Source organism: Pygocentrus nattereri, chromosome 3 (assembly GCF_015220715.1).
Source record: "Pygocentrus nattereri isolate fPygNat1 chromosome 3, fPygNat1.pri, whole genome shotgun sequence".
NCBI lineage: Eukaryota > Metazoa > Chordata > Actinopteri > Characiformes > Serrasalmidae > Pygocentrus > Pygocentrus nattereri.
Genome location: NC_051213.1, coordinates 48131886 through 48149561, shown reverse-complemented (window position 1 = coordinate 48149561; position 17676 = coordinate 48131886). Strand labels below are relative to the sequence as shown.

The 17676-nt window shown below is 39.9% G+C and overlaps 1 protein-coding gene across 1 annotated transcript in view; it reads left to right on the top strand.

Annotated features, from left to right (window-relative positions):
• cacng7b (calcium channel, voltage-dependent, gamma subunit 7b) overlaps positions 1–17305 on the top strand; it is a 30723-nt gene extending 13418 nt beyond the window's left edge. Inside the window, exons 2-6 of the mRNA XM_017714606.2 lie at positions 3547–3742; positions 4828–4914; positions 6019–6159; positions 10938–11083; positions 15628–17305. Coding sequence (XP_017570095.1) covers positions 3547–3742; positions 4828–4914; positions 6019–6159; positions 10938–11083; positions 15628–16074 — 1017 coding nt within the window. The 3' untranslated portion in view covers positions 16075–17305. The remainder of the gene's footprint in view (positions 1–3546; positions 3743–4827; positions 4915–6018; positions 6160–10937; positions 11084–15627) is intronic.
• The last annotated feature ends 371 nt before the right edge of the window (positions 17306–17676 follow it).

The window sequence follows — 17676 nt, the reverse complement described above, 5'->3', positions numbered from 1 at the left end:
AATACAAACAAATTCTGAAATATTTGAATCCATTTCATTTTTCATGTAAATAGATGTGATAATATATCGTCACTGTCCAAAGACAAAAGTATTTTAATTTCTCTACGTTATTTTGAGCTCTCCAGCTGTCCTTTTATGTTGTGTGAAAATTTCATGATGATTTCATGATATTAATTTCATGATTTTAGTCTTTGCAGCTGATTTTACATCACCTACATTAAAAGTAATGAATATTTTGTCTGCTTCTGTAAAGCTTCCATTTTGATAATATATGATGATAGAATTTATAGTGTTAAAGTGTGTATTAAATGCAGTGTAGAGGAATGCTGGACCATATAAACGGTCACTTAAGGCTGTGTGTGAGTGTGAATGAAAGTGTTCCTGTGAAACAGAGGTCTGTATCTCTGCATGAACTGTGACTCATAGCTCAGCGCGTGTGTGTGTGTGTGGGTGTGTGGGTGTGTGTGGGTGTGTGTGTGTGTGTGGGTGTATGAGGTCTGATTCACTGCCAATAAGGTCTCACTTTCTGCCTCAGTGACCAACACCCGTCCTACTAGATGAACTTTGGCCTTTCATCTGATTGGCTTTTAACAGCCACTAGGGGACAACAGCTTTAAGCTTGAAGCAGTTTAGCATTAGAGCTACTCGATATATTGTTAGTCAATCTGTACTGAAATTTCAATCACTGCGGTCCTGAAACTGCAAAAGTCTGCAATATGCAAATCAGCCTCTAACCAATCACAGAGTTGTTTCGTAAGTGCTGTAATCATCGACATGTTCCTATTATCCAACAATAGCAAACAATTTTGGTCAAAATACTGCATATCAGTCTTGAACCAAGTCGCACTGAGTGCGTTTGCATGCACTCAATAATCCAATCATAATCAGATTCCTGCAGTTATCCGAATATTGACATGGTCACATATAACGCCATACTCCGATCTGATTAAGAAATCCGATAAAGAGGCTGGATTTTAGTTCAGTAATCAGATTTCTCAGTGCGTGTGAACTCTTACTCTGATTTCTTTCTTTTGTTATTTGTCTTTCGCTCTAGTGACAGACGCAGTGATCTGATCAGAATTGAAACACAGTTTTATTAAAGCACAGATATCGGATTCATACCCTGCGCCGGCGAATACCCACAGTTTAGGGTCACGTTCAATCTCAGAATGTGGGCCGTTTCACTAATTTCCAGGTTGAACGGCATGTTTTGTTAAAATGGTGTGACACGGTGTGCATTGAGGCGCGTTCTCGCGTTTGATGGGTGTCACAGGTGTTGCCCAATCAGCAATGATGTGTATATAAACCCACCATATTAATAAAGCAGAGCACACAATAAAGTCTAATAACGCCTCTACGAATGCAGCCACTGCAGCTTGGTGTACGCTGCTCTAAGACATTAGAAGACACTTATTCTAAACTAACTGTATGGGTTATTGTATGTGTAGATTTACACAAACACTCTTTATCTGAAGTTTTTGAAAGCATTTCTACTTTATAATGCAGTTGTTTATATAATTGTCTTTATTCACGTATTTATCTCTAGTGTGGTGTTCAGGTCTGTGGGACCCAGTTTCAATGTTTAACAAAAGAAGAAATTGTGTGATTTATTATTACTTCATATAAAATATAAAATAACCCATTTTCAGTGTCTTCACTCTGTTCACCCCAAACCCCCCCCCCCTCCAATTTATATTACACATGTGGTGTTGGGCTGAACCTGCTGGGAGTAAAAGTGTGGAGGTGCTGTGTCCTTCACTCTGTTCTCCTCCTACATGGCCTGCTGTTAGTGTGTGTGTGTGAGGGTGCACATCATAGACAGGCTGCTGACTGGCTACAGCTGCTAATGGAGAACCCTACGCTTGTAATACTTTAAAAATCTGGTAGATTTGCATAAATTGTTGTGGCTGTATTGATTTAAAAACAGTAATGCAGTGGGTCCAGCAGACCAAGCACTTTGCCAGACTCTGAAAACTCTTCAAAAAGGACGTCAAGAACGACCCTATCAGCTGCCATAGTTGCAAAGCGTGCATAACAACACAGTATTCAAGGCACCGTTTCCATGTAAGTGAACGCTGTGCTGTGTTTCCTTGGTGACGAACACACCCCAGATATCGGATTTGGTATCAGGAGAGGAAAATGGGGTCGGTGCATCTCTAATTATCGGTACAGTTTAAAAGCACATCATCAAGACAAAAGTGCGAGCAGTGAAAAATACTGAAAATGAAGCAAAAGTATTTCCTTTTAACTGGAGCTTCTGGCTCCAGCGCTTGAATCTCATTTGTACTCTGTCGCCGTGCCAGAGTGGATTTCAAGCTTGAACTGAGTCGCTAATGCTGTACGTTTTTCTTCTTTTTAATATCTGTGTGTGTGTGTGTGTTTGAGTGTGTGTGAGTGAGGGTGTGAGTTTATCCGTGAAGTTCTCTCTGCTGCTGTGTGAGTATTGCTGAAACACTCATGACGACGAACGCAACTGAAAAGTGGGTTTTTATTATGCATATTAAATTGCAGACCTGAGTAAAGAAATTGGAGAATTTTACTGCTCAAATGTCGATCCTTGTTGGCTCATAAAACTTCCTCTTAACATTCCTGAGGAGAAACAGCATTAGATGAAAAGACGTGAGATACTGCTGGTCCAGATAAACGTGACCACAGTAATTCACAGCACTGAAACTGAGATGTTGTCCTGTGTTGGATGAGAAATTGTTGAGTTCTCGTCACTTGTTCAGTTCAGATGTTATTATCTTGGCCGATCTGAGCACACTGTGTGACTTTATTAGATCTCTACGAAGCCTCAAAGGGCGAGATGTGAGATTACCGGTGTCCTCAGAAACATCTGAACAGCAGGAGATACCTCCAGCAGACACGTGTAGGTTCACTGGTGGTTTTGTATAGTAAATAAAATGACTTTCCCAGAGGATAAAATCTCCTTCTTAAGATTGTCTCAATATTACACCAATGAAGGATCACTGATTTCTGAATTCGCTATACCCTTAGGAGGAAAGAGGAGATTAACATCATTTCATTGTGAGAAGTTCTGGTGATGAAGGAGGAAAGTTTGAGTTCAGGGCTGGAGGTTAGGGAACCAGCCTCGTGCCTGGAAGGTCGCTGGTTTGATCTCCTGAGCCGACAGTAAATGACTGAGGTGTCCTTGAGCAAGACACCTGACCCCCAACTGCTCCCTGGGTGCCGTGGATAGGGCTGCCCACAGCTCCAGGCAAGTGTGCTCACTGCCCCCTAGTGTGTGTGTGTTCACTAGTGTGTATGTGGTGTTTACCTGCACAGATGGGTTAAATGCAGAGGTGAAATTTCCCCGATGTGGGACCAACAAGGGTCACTTAATTACAATATCAGTCCACCCTGAATGACTGAATCTCCCTGAATCTCATGCAGAAATTTTGAAAAATCGGTGGAGTTCCCCTTGCAGCCGAAGTCTTTCCTTTGGTTGTACAGCAATATTGTGGAGATGTTTTTAAGGAGAATCTTTTTGGATTTTTCATTCCTCTGTGTGTGTGTGTGTGTGTGTGTGTGTGTGTGTGCGCGCAGATGAGCTCTTGCAGCAGTCGGGCTCTCACTCTCCTCTCCACGGTGTTTGGGGCGTGCGGGCTGCTGTTGGTGGGGGTTGCCGTGGCAACGGATTACTGGCTGCTGATGGAGGAGGGCATCGTACTGCAGCAGAACCAAACCATCGACGTCAAGATGGCACTGCACTCCGGCCTGTGGAGAGTGTGTTTCATAGCAGGTACACACACACACACACACACACACACAGGTGGCACATTGGAGGGTGTTGTATTTTAGAATATTCTAAGTAATTACCGTGAATTATATTCAATAAAGCACACACTCATTTTTCTGAACCAGTTGAACAACATAAAAATCTCTAATATAAATTCTGTGCACCACACATTAACAATCTGACTGGACAGCATTCGGCTCATTTGCATACAGCTTACCTGGAAGGAGCAAGAGCAGAGTAATCAGGGTGTGTATCAGCGGCGGTTCAATGTGTCACTTAATAACTTATTAAAATCCCAGGTTTATTACATACTAAGGCTTATTATTCAGTAATAACAGGGACTTCAATGTAAACTGACTGAGCTATTCTAAGAGAACAGAGACATAGAGGCGTGAAATAAAACTTTGGGGTTCAGTGGGTATATTGTCTCTTGCCACATCATGACGCTGTGATGTAAATTATCAAAAAAGGTAATAATTTTGCATGACATCACCATTCACGTCACACATAAACTGCTTAAAATTTCTGCACCCGAAGTTAAAACTCCTACCCACATCCCTGAGGAAAAGTACCTTTCCAAAAACCAGCCAGCTCAAAAACCTGCTTACGTACTGAGTAACTTATAGTGGAACTTCTTAGAGCATCCGATAATTCAGTAATTCAAGTTTGTCAGACTGCGATGGACTGGCGACCTGTCCAGGGTGTATCCTGCCTTCCGCCCGAAGAATGCTGGGATAGGCTCCAGCTTCCCCCCGCGACCCTGACGGAGAAGCGGCTTAGAAAATGGATGGATGGATGGAAGTTTGTCAGACTGTTTTGTTTTTTTTCTCTTTTGGGTCTAAAATAAAATGCTAAACTCGGAAGTGAGAGGTGTGACCAATCACAAAGCAATCCCTGAGATAAACCAACACGGCAGAATGAAATGAAACCCCAAAAACGGAATTAGGAGCGGAGTGTTAATGACTAAAATGGGACCTAGTAACTTCATCTGATTAAAGCTGGTGGACATGTGATTTCCTTCCTTCCAGGTTTCATAGTCCTTTTTACTCTTTCTTGACTTCTGATGACCCCTTCTCTCACGCTCTCAGGTTCGGAGAAAGGACGATGTGTGGCCTCAGAGTATTTCACAGAACCAGAGATCGAGATCACAACAGAAAACACCGCAAACATTCTCAGTGAGTAAACCCTGGTGTGGTGAACGAGAGCCCGTTGCGCGTACGATGGGGTCCGAAAGTCTGAGACTGTCCTATTTTGCATTTTCTTACAAAGTTTGTTATACAGATTATATTACCAGCTTTGGTAATATAATAACAGTTTGACCAAAGGGCAGAATCTTTACAATATTTACGCAAATTTCAGATATTCTGCGTATTTGGAGGCGTGTCCCCTTTCTGCTATAATGACAGCATGGAATTGAGCTGCACTCCACGAGTTTGTGTGAGTGCCTCTGATCAAAACCTCCCGAGAGTTCGTTGTCTGAACACAAATCTGACTCCTTTGTACGAAAGCCTACATAATTAAGATGTTAAACAGAGCCGATCAGAGCGGTTTGGTGTGAAACGCTCCCTTCTAGAGAAACTTAGAGTCAGAGCTGTTCACAGTGGTGGTGATAGGAACCAGACGTCCCCCTCTAAAAGCTCCTCACAGAAAGTTCCTACATGAACTGGTTCTGAATTCACTGCCTGATGACTGAGACGCTGTTTACGATAGATTTGAGACTGTTTTAGGCTGTAGGTCACATGTGAACAGTGAGCTAGACATAGTGCAGAGCTGAATTTGTCTTCTTTCTTCTTATTTTCATAAATTTAAAACACAGTTATGAGCTCACTATTCACATTTCACTGCTGTGTGGTGTTCAGGTCTGTGGGACTCATTTTCAGTGTTTAGCCAAATAAAAAACTGTGATTTATTCATTTTTCAGCCTCAGATTCTTGGTCTTTGCTTGTTTTCAGTGAAGAACATATAAAATAACCCATTTTGAGAGTCTTCACTCTGTTCACCCCCCACACATTTATATTACACATGTGGTGTTGGGCTGAACCTGCGGGGAGTAAAAGTGTGGAGGTGTTTTGTCCTTCACTCTGTTCTCCTACATGGCCTGTTGTCAGAGTGCGTGTGTGAGGCTGCTGACTGGCTACAGCTGCTAAAGGAGAACCCTGCGCTGACCACTTTTACATAAATTCTTATGGCTGTATTGATAAAAAAAAAAACAGTAATAAACAAAAAAAAAACAAACACATCAACACCACACCAAACAAAAAGTTTTTTGTTTTTCTCAGAAATGGTGCGAACAGCCACGCCGTTCCCCATGGTGTCTTTACTGTTCGTATTCACTGCCTTCATCATCAGTAACGTGGGACACATCCGCCCCCAGCACACCATCCTGGCCTTCGTCTCCGGAATCTTCTTCATCCTTTCAGGTACAAACCTCCACTCCATCATTCTGTCATATTTAATCCGCCATCCCTTATTTACAAGCCCTGTCTATTGTTTTTTTCAGCCCTAAAAGCCCTAAACACTAAATAACAGCAGACAGAAAATGCAAAATAAAGAGTGTGTTTTTGCCATGAGAATAAATACAAAGAAGTATTAAAAAAGTAAAACATAACATGATTTTTGGTGCCATTTTATAATAACAAACCCTAATAAACAGCAACCTAATAATTATCTAATACTTCATAACGACTATAAATCACTATATAATTGCTACATATGCATTAATAAACTATATCATTTATTACATGGACTCCAGAAACCTAATCATTTATTATAGTTTTCTAATAATGAGTTAATTTGAAACAGAGTATTAAGCATTTCAAAATGATAAATCACCAGTCATGTTTTAGCTGTAATTCTTAGTAGTTGTTGATCTTGCCCACTGTGATGCATGCATTTCCAGCATGTCTAGCAGTTAATGTGTATTTTTTTAAACATTAATAACATTAATTGTACCCCTATTACAAGTTTTTGACTTTATGTATTTATAAAGACACTTTGTATTACCTACTACACTTAAATGCTTTACGTTTATGAAAAGTACAAATGACTGTGCTTTAAATAAATGTACGTCACAAAATAAATGGTTATTAATTAAAATAGTACAACTTACAAATACACAAGTAATATTTATACGGTCATTAACAAACTATTAGATAATTATTAAGCTGCTGTTTATAGAGGCATGTTATTATAAAGTGTTACTGCCTTTTTTAATGCAGTTAGAACAGCACTGGCTTGGTTCCCGACATCTCTCTGCTCTCCAACAATCACATCGATTAGCTGAGTTAATTTAATGAAGGACTGAGTGGATAAACCAGGTACTGGATGGGAGCTTAAAACACGGGACTTCCTCAAGGAGAGCTTTGGGTAATGGTAATATAGCTCACTCTCACAATAACAACTGTTTCAGCACAATTTTAGCACATGATAATAATAACTTTATAAGCCCGGCTCTGCAGTTGATTTTAACTGTGTGTGCAGAGACACCGCTTGAGGTTTCACAGGACATTTGGTAAATGAGGCATGATCTTTACATATGTTTATTAGTAGAAAATGGCTTTAAATTCATTTTCAGATAACAAAGACGCGTTACGCTTGTTTACAATTCCTTGTTTACAAGACTGCAGTCTGTATTATGCTGTTTTCAGCAGTAACTGGAGTGAAGACGTACCATCTGCATTTGATGATCATTGTCTTATTCAATCTCAAATCCACGTCTGATAACGAAGATTCCCCATCTGTTTTGTCTAGTTCTGTCTAGCACTGGTGCTTTTAGGCTCAACTGGAGTTACTCGAGTTTGCTAACGACGCCTTCTCTTTAACAGTACCTCTTTAATGTGAAATATCCAGTGCATCCATGTAAAACTCATTTTAGTTTGTTTCGTCTGTAGAAGTCAAAAACGTCTGGTGGTGCAACCGTCTGTTTATTTTATAAACAAACTAATCAAATCAAATAAGCTACTTGATAAATAAATACGTTTATTATAGTAATTTTGTTAAAATTACTATTACATTTATTATAGTAGTATTTTAATAGTTTGCAAGTGAAATTGTTTATTCATAAGCTAGTAAATAAAATAGTTTAGCTATGACTATATATGAAAACCTTAAAATAAAAACCATGCTGCAAAATAAGGCAACTTTAAAAATGCTTAACTCGCTGAAAGACTTTTGTCCACAAGTTATGACTTCCTCAAATGTCAGACAGCACAACTAAAACGAGGCCTTTTATTTTGACATGCTTTTTTGAAAGAGGGGTCAGGGTAGTGCGTCATAAAGAAAAGCCCAGGTGACTTTCATCTCGCAATGCCTGAGTCAGCAGCCCTGCAAAAAAATATCATTTTTGAGTCGTGGCTAGAACGGTTCAGTTTACCTTGTCAGGGGGACCGTGACGATGTGTGATTATTATAATGATGTTTATTTATTTGAAAAATGTAACTATAAACTCAACTTCAAGGAAAAGGTTTCTACACTTGTCCAAGTAGATGCCTGTTTAATTCGAAATTAGGCTCAACCTGTAGTAGACTGATTAGTGTAACCACACCAGCAGTTTTAAGTGAAATATGAAATTAAAAGCTTTGATAATACTCATTATTTATTATGTTTTATTTTATTTATTTATATATTAGTATATCGTCATTGTCGGAAGAAAATCTTGCATCTCCAAAATAATAACTTTACAAGAGAAAGAAAAAACCTACTTTACTTTTAAGTCAATGGAACTAGACGTTTTTCCATTCATCATATTTGTACATATATACACATGTAGTACTGTACAAAGGTTTTAGACACCTCACTTAGAAATGAGTTTAAAAATGAAATTAGATTTTTAGATGGGCCGTTTATTTACTTGGAAAAACAATATTAGAATAAGCACAAATAGCACTAATACAGGTAGTGGCTTTGCTTATATCTGTGCTTTTAACTGCTTTTATTTTCCAAAGTTCTTCTTGAGGAAGCCCAGGATTCTTTTTTTTTAGCTTGGTTGTCAACAAATACCAGGTTTGGCTTTTTAATACTTCATGTTAATTGAAGTGTGTTGGTGAAGGAATTCCATGCGATCAATGTGATGGGACCATTCAGGAAACACCAGGAACTAAACTTGGTTCTTCAATCCCTTCACAATGCCAAGCACATGTATACAGTGAACTGATTCTCAAGAGTCACTGTTTACAAAGTAAACAGTACCTAAAGAAATTTACTCTTAATGAACTCCTTTTTTGTTCCATGTCAGATCTGCGTTCTTTCGATAATATCTTCTTCTCCAGCTGCTGTGCTGCACTCAGACTGGTTATACCGTTGAGTAGAGAAGTTTCACTGGTCAAATGACATGTTTTATTGATTTTCTAAGAGAAAATAAGTGAACACATCCCCTACAGAGAACACAGTTCTGCACATTTTAACACACAATTACTGTTTATCTGCCTAATTTTAACGTATTATAGAATAGAAATATAGAAAATTTGCAGAAGCAGTTTGGAGCCCTGCGAACACCCAACGCTTCGGCACTCAAAAGCTGGTTTGCCACCATCCCCCCCACTAAACAGCACTCCAGTGGCATAATGGATCAATATCCGCATTCAATATTATTGTTGGGCTGCTGTGCAGAATTATTAGGCATAACATGTACATTCATATAACTGCTGTTTACAGTAGCTGCAGACGTCTTCTGTCCGTAAAGTCTATTTGTATGCAGACCGCAGTGTTGTTTACATCTCTGCTTCTGTAACCTTGAAGCTGGTCAGGAAAGGCCTTCTTTAATCTGTCCACAATCTGTTCCCTCTGCTGTACAACCTAAACTGACACACTGTCCTTGAGCGAAATAATATTTTTTACTTCTTTCCTTTCATTCCTCTTCACACTGTTTTTCAGTCCGGGATGTGAAAAGTCATTTTAAGTTAAGTGAGACTTTTTTAATCCCACAAATGGGGAAATTCCACCTCTGCATTTAACCATCCGTGAAGTGAAACACCACATACACACTAGTGAATACACACACACTAGGGGGCAGTGAGCACACTTGCCCGGAGCGGTGGGCAGCCCTATCCACGGCGCCCGGGGAGCAGTTTGGGGTTCGGTGTCTTGCTCAAGGACACCTCAGTCATGGACCGTCAGCCGAGGGGATCGAACCAGCGACCTTCCAGTCACAGTTCCCTAACCTCCAGCCCACGACTGCCCCATTTTGAACAGGAGTTGAGGATTACATCACTGCTCAAAAGTGTGGAATCGGTGGTCTCACCACTCAGGAAAAAAAGGTCAGAAACGGTCACTGTAGTGGGACCCTCAAGGGCTCAGTGCCTTTACTCAGGGTCCATAACTGAACCATAATCCACCGAAATGATCTGTTCTAAGCTGTACTGACTCCACACACCCCGCCTCGCCTCCAGGCTTTTATGTATTTAAGGTGCACAGCCGGACCTTAAAACCACTGCTCGAACTTTGAGGGAACGTTTACATTATATGTACCTTGTTAAACAAACAAAACAAAAAAAACGCATCTCCAAAGAACCTTTCTGCCGATCGGTAAATAATACAGACGTAGTTTGGGTGCAGACAAATTAATAAAATAATTTTAATCTGTTCACCTTGTACAACTTCAGATTTAAGATCATTAATAGAAACTGTAAACTGTGTAAAAACTGAAAAAATGTTAGATGTGTCTACAATAGAACTGTACACGATTCAGGAACGACTGGGAAAGCTGAAGAACATCCAGATTAATTCATAGACTGGCTTCTGTGTCAGAAGTAGTGATCAAACCTTGAGGCAGATAAACTGGGAATAAATTATTAGAAGTAGATAATTATAGCAGCGGTGAGTGGGACAACCTGACAACACAACACATTTTATCTTTTGCCCACTAATTTTGAAAAAATCAGCTTAGCCATCTCTGCTGGGGCATTTTTTCGTTTACCACAGCGGCAATCTCCGAAAACGCCATTCATATCTGTCTCAGCCCGTTTCATAATGTAGCACTGCAAAGGAAAACAGCATGCAGTGGACAGCGGCTGGAGAAACTGTAGTCATAATTCTATAAACATTTAACAATTTCTTTTTAATTAATCCACTGTGTATTATTCAGTTTTATAAGGGTTTATTTTTATATTCTCTCTACTGTTTTGGTCAGTTCTGATTTAGGAATCCCACTGTTTCATGCATTTATTTCAGCTGTACCTTTTACCATCTCTCTGCCTCTCAGGTCTGAGTCTGGTGGTGGGCCTGGTGCTCTATATCTCCAGTATAAATGATGAAGTGATGAACAGGCCGCGAGAGCCGGAGCAGTTCTTCAACTATCATTATGGCTGGTCCTTCGCCTTCGCAGCCAGCTCCTTCCTCCTCAAAGAGGTCAGAGTGTAGAGATCACAAAACATTATTTAAAAAATGTTGAGTAGAGCTATCTACACACTGTTGTATGGTATAGTGCACAGTGAAGTGTATAGTATGGTGTTGTAGTAAGGTATAGTATGTGTAGTATAGTGCACTGTACAGTATGTATAGTATATTGTGTAGTGTAATATGGTGTTGTAGTAAGGTATAGTATGTGTAGTATAGTGCACTGGACAGTATGTATAGTATATTGTGAAGTGTAATATGGTGTTGTAGTAAGGTATAGTATGTGTAGTATAGTGCACTGGACAGTATGTATAGTATATTGTGTAGTGTAATATGGTGTTGTAGTAAGGTATAGTATGTGTAGTATAGTGCACTGTACAGTATGTATAGTATATTGTGAAGTGTAATATGGTGTTGTAAGGTATAGTATGTGTAGTATAGTGCACTGGACAGTATGTATAGTATATTGTGTAGTGTAATATGGTATTGTAGTAAGGTATAGTATGTGTAGTATAGTGCACTGTACAGTATGTATAGTATATTGTGTAGTGTAATATGGTGTTGTAAGGTATAGTATGTGTAGTATAGTGCACTGTACAGTATGTATAGTATATTGTGTAGTGTAATATGGTGTAGTAAGGTATAGTATGTGTAGTATAGTGCACTGTACAGTATGTATAGTATATTGTGAAGTGTAATATGGTGTTGTAGTAAGGTATAGTATGTGTAGTATAGTGCACTGTACAGTATGTATAGTATATTGTGTAGTGTAATATGGTGTTGTAGTAAGGTATAGTATGTGTAGTATAGTGCACTGTACAGTATGTATAGCATATTGTGTAGTGTAATATGGTGTTGTAAGGTATAGTATGTGTAGTATAGTGCACTGTACAGTATGTATACTATATTGTGTAGTGTAATATGGTATTGTAGTAAGGTATAGTATGTGTAGTATAGTGCACTGGACAGTATGTACAGTATATTGTGTAGTGTAATATGGTATTGTATTAAGGTATAGTATGTGTAGTATAGTGCACTGGACAGTATGTACAGTATATTGTGTAGTGTAATATGGTACTGTAGTAAGGTATAGTATGTGTAGTATAGTGCACTGGACAGTATGTACAGTATATTGTGTAGTGTAATATGGTATTGTAGTAAGGTATAGTATGTGTAGTATAGTGCACTGGACAGTATGTACAGTATATTGTGTAGTGTAATATGGTACTGTAGTAAGGTATAGTATGTGTAGTATAGTGCACTGGACAGTATGTACAGTATATTGTGTAGTGTAATATGGTATTGTAGTAAGGTATAGTATGTGTAGTATAGTGCACTGTACAGTATGTATAGTACATTGTGTAGTGTAATATGGTATTGTAGTAAGGTACAGTATGTGTAGTATAGTGCACTGTATAGTATATTGTGTAGGGTAATATGATATTGTAGTAAAGTACAGTATGTGTAGTATAGTGCACTGTATAGTATGTATAGTATATTGTGTAGTGTAATATGGTGTTGTAGTAAGGTACAGTATGTGTAGTATAGTGCACTGTACAGTATGTATAGTATATTGTGTAGTGTAATATGGTGTTGTAGTAAGGTACAGTATGTGTAGTATAGTGCACTGGACAGTATGTACAGTATATTGTGTAGTGTAATATGGTGTTGTAGTAAGGTACAGTATGTGTAGTATAGTGCACTGTATAGTATATTGTGTAGGGTAATATGATATTGTAGTAAAGTACAGTATGTGTAGTATAGTGCACTGTATAGTATGTATAGTATATTGTGTAGTGTAATATGGTGTTGTAGTAAGGTACAGTATGTGTAGTATAGTGCACTGTATAGTATGTATAGTACATTGTGTAGTGTAATATGGTGTTGTAGTAAGGTATAGTATGTGTATTACAGTGCAATGTGTAGTGTAATAAGGTAAAGTGCATGTTATACTGTAGTATGGTATAGTGTATGAAGGTGCAGTATGTGTAGTATGAGTTACTGTGAAGTGTAGTATGGTATAGTATGTGCACTATGGTGTACTGCGTAGTGTAGTAGTGTTTAATACATACAGCATCTTATACTGTACATTGTAATGTAGTTTCTACTTCTTTTTAACCCTGTGAGTTGATCCACACTTCCTCCCGCACATGTCTACAGAATGTACACATTAGTTTCATAGTAGATACTGAATAATTCATAGCAGATACTGAGTAATCAGACCAGACTAGAGAACAGAGGAGAAGAGAGGGGAAGGGAAGAGAAGAGAAGGATAAAAAAAGAGGAGAGTAAAGAAAGAGAATAAAGGGTTGATTCTGAGGCCGGAGCTGTGTGTGTCAATCAGCAGTTTGTGAGAGGATTGAGCTGAATTGGAGTTTCTGTGTGAAACTCTTTTTTCTGCTTAACTCAGCAGGGTCTCCGCACTGCCACACGCTCATGGCTGCTTAGAGAGCCATGTGTGTGTGTGTGTGTGTGTGTGTTATACAGATAGGGGGAGTGTGTGCACGTTAGAGAGCGAGAGAAAAAAGAAGTGATTTAAATAGCAATTTGAAAAGCAGCTCTAGAGAAAGCTCTTAAAACATTAAATCAGTGAAATGGTTTAATCAGTTAATCTCAGCTGCAGCACTGACTCAGTGCGGGAGCTGCAGAGAGAACAGTGCAGTGTTCCCCCTTCAGTCTTTAAAGGGCTCATATCGTGGAATTTTCCTCACTTTTTGAAATGTGATGTAATACAGATCAAGTTTCATAACATACCCTTTACTGTCTGGTCCATGCAGCTTATTTATGGAACCTAAGCTGGAAAAACAGCCCATTTAATATGATTCAGTTTTGTGATGTCACAAAAACAACACATTTGCGCCTATCAGCCTATTAAGCCTATAGTAGGCGCATCTACTCTCACTGAGGCTATAGGGAGTGTTTCAACCTGGCTTGCTTTTTGAATGAGGCGCAATAGAGAGCAGCCAATCAGAACAGAGGTCATTTACATACACAGTCATATGCAGAAGTTTTGGCACCCCTGCTCAGATGACACTTTGTTGATTTTCTAAGTGTAAATAAGTGAACACATCATCTACAGAGAACACACTTCTGCACTTTTTAATGATGAATTTCATATTTTAGGGGAGAAAAATAAAGTGGAAAATGTGCCCTGTGCAAAAGTTACAGCACATTTTATGATTTGATTTGGTTTTTTGGTTGTTGTTTTTCATTCTCCATGTTAAACGCAGCAAATAAATAGAAATCTGGCACTACAATATGCGGAATAATGTCATATGGAAGTTTGTTTCCTGTAGGGAATGTGTCCACAAAAAATGTCCATTGACTAAGACTGTGTCAGTCTTAAAGGCACAGCAACAAAACGGCCTGTTTATTTATAAGGGATAAGGAGAGGCCGGGTTGGTCATGTGATGAAATTTGGCTGTTTTGGTACACAAATATCATAAGAAAATGTAGGATATGGGCCCTTTAATGGATTGTCAGTCTCCTGTGAAGTTCGTTTCTCTGACTTTGTCTCCTTTATTTCTATAAACTGTATGTATATGAATGCATCTTCACTCTGTTATTTTCTCCCTTCCTTTTCTGTTGGTCTCTTTTTGACTCTGTCTCTTTCATCTTTCTTTCTTTTACCTCTCTCCCCCCCACTGTCTTCCCCCCCTTGTCTCTGTCTTTATCTCTCCCCCTTTATCTCTCTCTCCCCATCTTTCTCTTTCTCTCTTTATCTCTCTTTGGTCCCCCCCCCCATCTCTCTGGCTGTCTTTCTCTCCCCTTTATCTTTCCCTCCCTCTCTTTATCCCCTATTTATCTTTCCTGTCTTTTTCTCCCTCCTTTTATCTCCCCCCTTTTCTCCTCCCTATATCTCTCTCCCCCTTTATCTCTGTCCCTACCTCTTATCTCTATCTCAACCTCCCTTTTTTCTCCCCTCTCTTCATTTCTATCTTTGATTTCTCTCCCCTCTCCCTCCCTTTATTTTTTCTCCCCTCCCTTTCTCTCCCCTCTTTCATCTCTTCCTTGTCTTTGCCCCCTCTATCTCTCCTCCCTCTTTTCTCCCTTTCTCTTCCACTTCTTTCTCCCCCTCTCTCCCCCCTCGCTTTTTTGTCTTTCTTCCCTTTATCTCATCCCCTCCCTGTCTCCCCCTTTATCTCTCTTACCCCTTTATCTCCCTCACTCTGTCCCCTTTATCTTTCTCCCCCCTCATTTCTCTCCCCCTTATCTCTCCCTCCTTTTATCCCTCTTATCTGTTTTTTCACCCCATTTATTGCTCTTTCCCTCCATCTTCCCCCTTTATCTTTTTTCCTCCACCCTTTATCTCTCTCCCCCTTTCTTTATCTGACTCCTTATCACTCCCTTTTGTTTTTCTACCCCTTTATCGCTCTGCCTCCCTCCATCTTCCTCCTTTATCTCCCTCCTGATCACTCCCTCTATCCCCCTTGTTCTTTCTCTCCCTTCCTCCCTGTCTTCCCCGTTTATCTTTCTGTCTTTTTCCTCCATCCTTTATCTCTCTCCCCCTTTCTTTATCCCCCCATTTATCTCTCTCTATATCTCTCCTTCTTAAGGGTGCTGGTGTGATGTCTGTGTACCTGTTTATGAAGCGCTATGCGGAGGAGGAGATGTATCGTCCTCACCCTGCGCTCTACCGCCCTCGTCTGTCCGACAGCAGCGATTACAGTGGTCAGTTTCTGCACCCAGACAGCTGGCCGCCGCCTCAGCGCGGCCGCAGCGCCTCAGAGCTGTCCAGCGACGTCTCCATACAGCTGGCACAGAACCCTCAGCCCCCACCCAAACCCACCGTCCATCAGGGGCCGCCGCCCACCAGCCTGACCGCCGTCTCCAGCCCTGCCTCCGCAACCACTTACCAGCTCCAATCACCCAATGCCACGACAACCTTTACCCACAACCACCCACTGCGCCCTGCTGACCCCCAGGGCCTGGCCATGCCACCCCCCGCAGTGCCACCCCCACACTACCATACGCATATGCGCATGAGCGCCTCTCCCTGCTAGACAGAGGCAGTGCAACGCACTATGGCTGTGAAGGAAAGGCAAAGGCTGTGTTCCAAATCATCCCCTGTTTGCTATTATTAAATGTGGAGTTCTGTATAGAACGATATTATATGGAACAGAAAAGCTCTTTTATCACTATTTCCCTCATTGGAAAAATGAAAGGCACTATAAAGAACACTGTTATAGGGAACAAAAGTTTTCCCCTAATTGCTCTTCCCTACATTGGAAGCCAAGGACACCATATAGAACATCATTATAGGGAACGAAAATGAAATGACCACTAGTTACTATTCCCTACAAGGGAAGTCAAAGGCACTATATAGAACATTATCATAGGGAACGGAAAAGGTCCTTAATCACTATTTCCCACATTGGAAAATCAAGGGCACTATATAGGGCACTATTACTGGGAATACAAATGATCCCTAACTGCTGTTACCTGTATTAGTAGGGTACTATATAAAACACTATTGTAGGGAATAGAAATTGTCTTTAAACTCAGGTCGAGCTCAAGTTTAGTCACCGCAGTCGCAGCACATTATATAAACATACAGAACGTCAACTTCAACCTAAACAACACAAGCGTCCACTACGATCCATCGTTTACAATACTTACTGAGGTGCACTGTGGGATTTCAAATGACTCCCAAAAGTGCACTATATATTCAAAAGAGTATAGGTTCACACGCAGCCCCAATACGCCATTATGTAGTGAATAGGGTAGTTTTATACACGGCCCAAAACTGCTCTGCATAGTAAACAGGGCATAATCTTATACATAGGCAAAATAGTGCACTATATAGTGAACTAGGCATAGTTTGGGATGCAGCTCAAAATAGTACACTATATAGCATAAATGACAGTTTTGGCTGCAGATCAGAATATAGACTACACTTTTGTACACAGCCCAAAATACTGCACTATATAGTGAATTGGGCATCATGTTGGATAAAGCTTAAAACAGTGCAATATATAGTAAACAGGACATAGTTTTGAGCGCAGCTTCAAAAATAGTGCATTACAATAAACAGGACAGTTTTGGATGCATCTCAACACGATGCACTTTATAGTGAACAGGGTATAGTTTTGTACACAGCCCAAAATACTGGACTGTATAGTGGGCATAGCTTTGGATGCAACTCAGAATAGTGCACTGCACAGTGAATAGGGCATCGTTTTGGACACAGCCTGATAGAGAAGAGAAAAAAAAAACAACAACTGAGCTGAAAAAGCTGAGAACGTTCATAAAGAGCGTAATTAATGAAAGACTTGCTGTCCAGATATGAATGTTATAGTGGAACACGATTCCATTATGCGGCATTACAGAGCGTTATAAGGTTTTCTGCACAAGCGATGTACAATGCAAAAGACTTCACAGACTTTAATGTATACTTTCACATGTAGTGGACAAAGACTGTAACTATTGCCTTCAGTTCTTCTGGTGATATTGAAATGTTTTCTTCGTTTTCCATCACTTTCTCAATCAATGTATCAATATGAGTGTTATTACTAATGACAAACAGTTAAGATGACCTAATACCAGGGAAAAGATGCAAATACATCCAAGGGGAATTCCACCTGTTTTTTCAGAGGTTCTGCAGA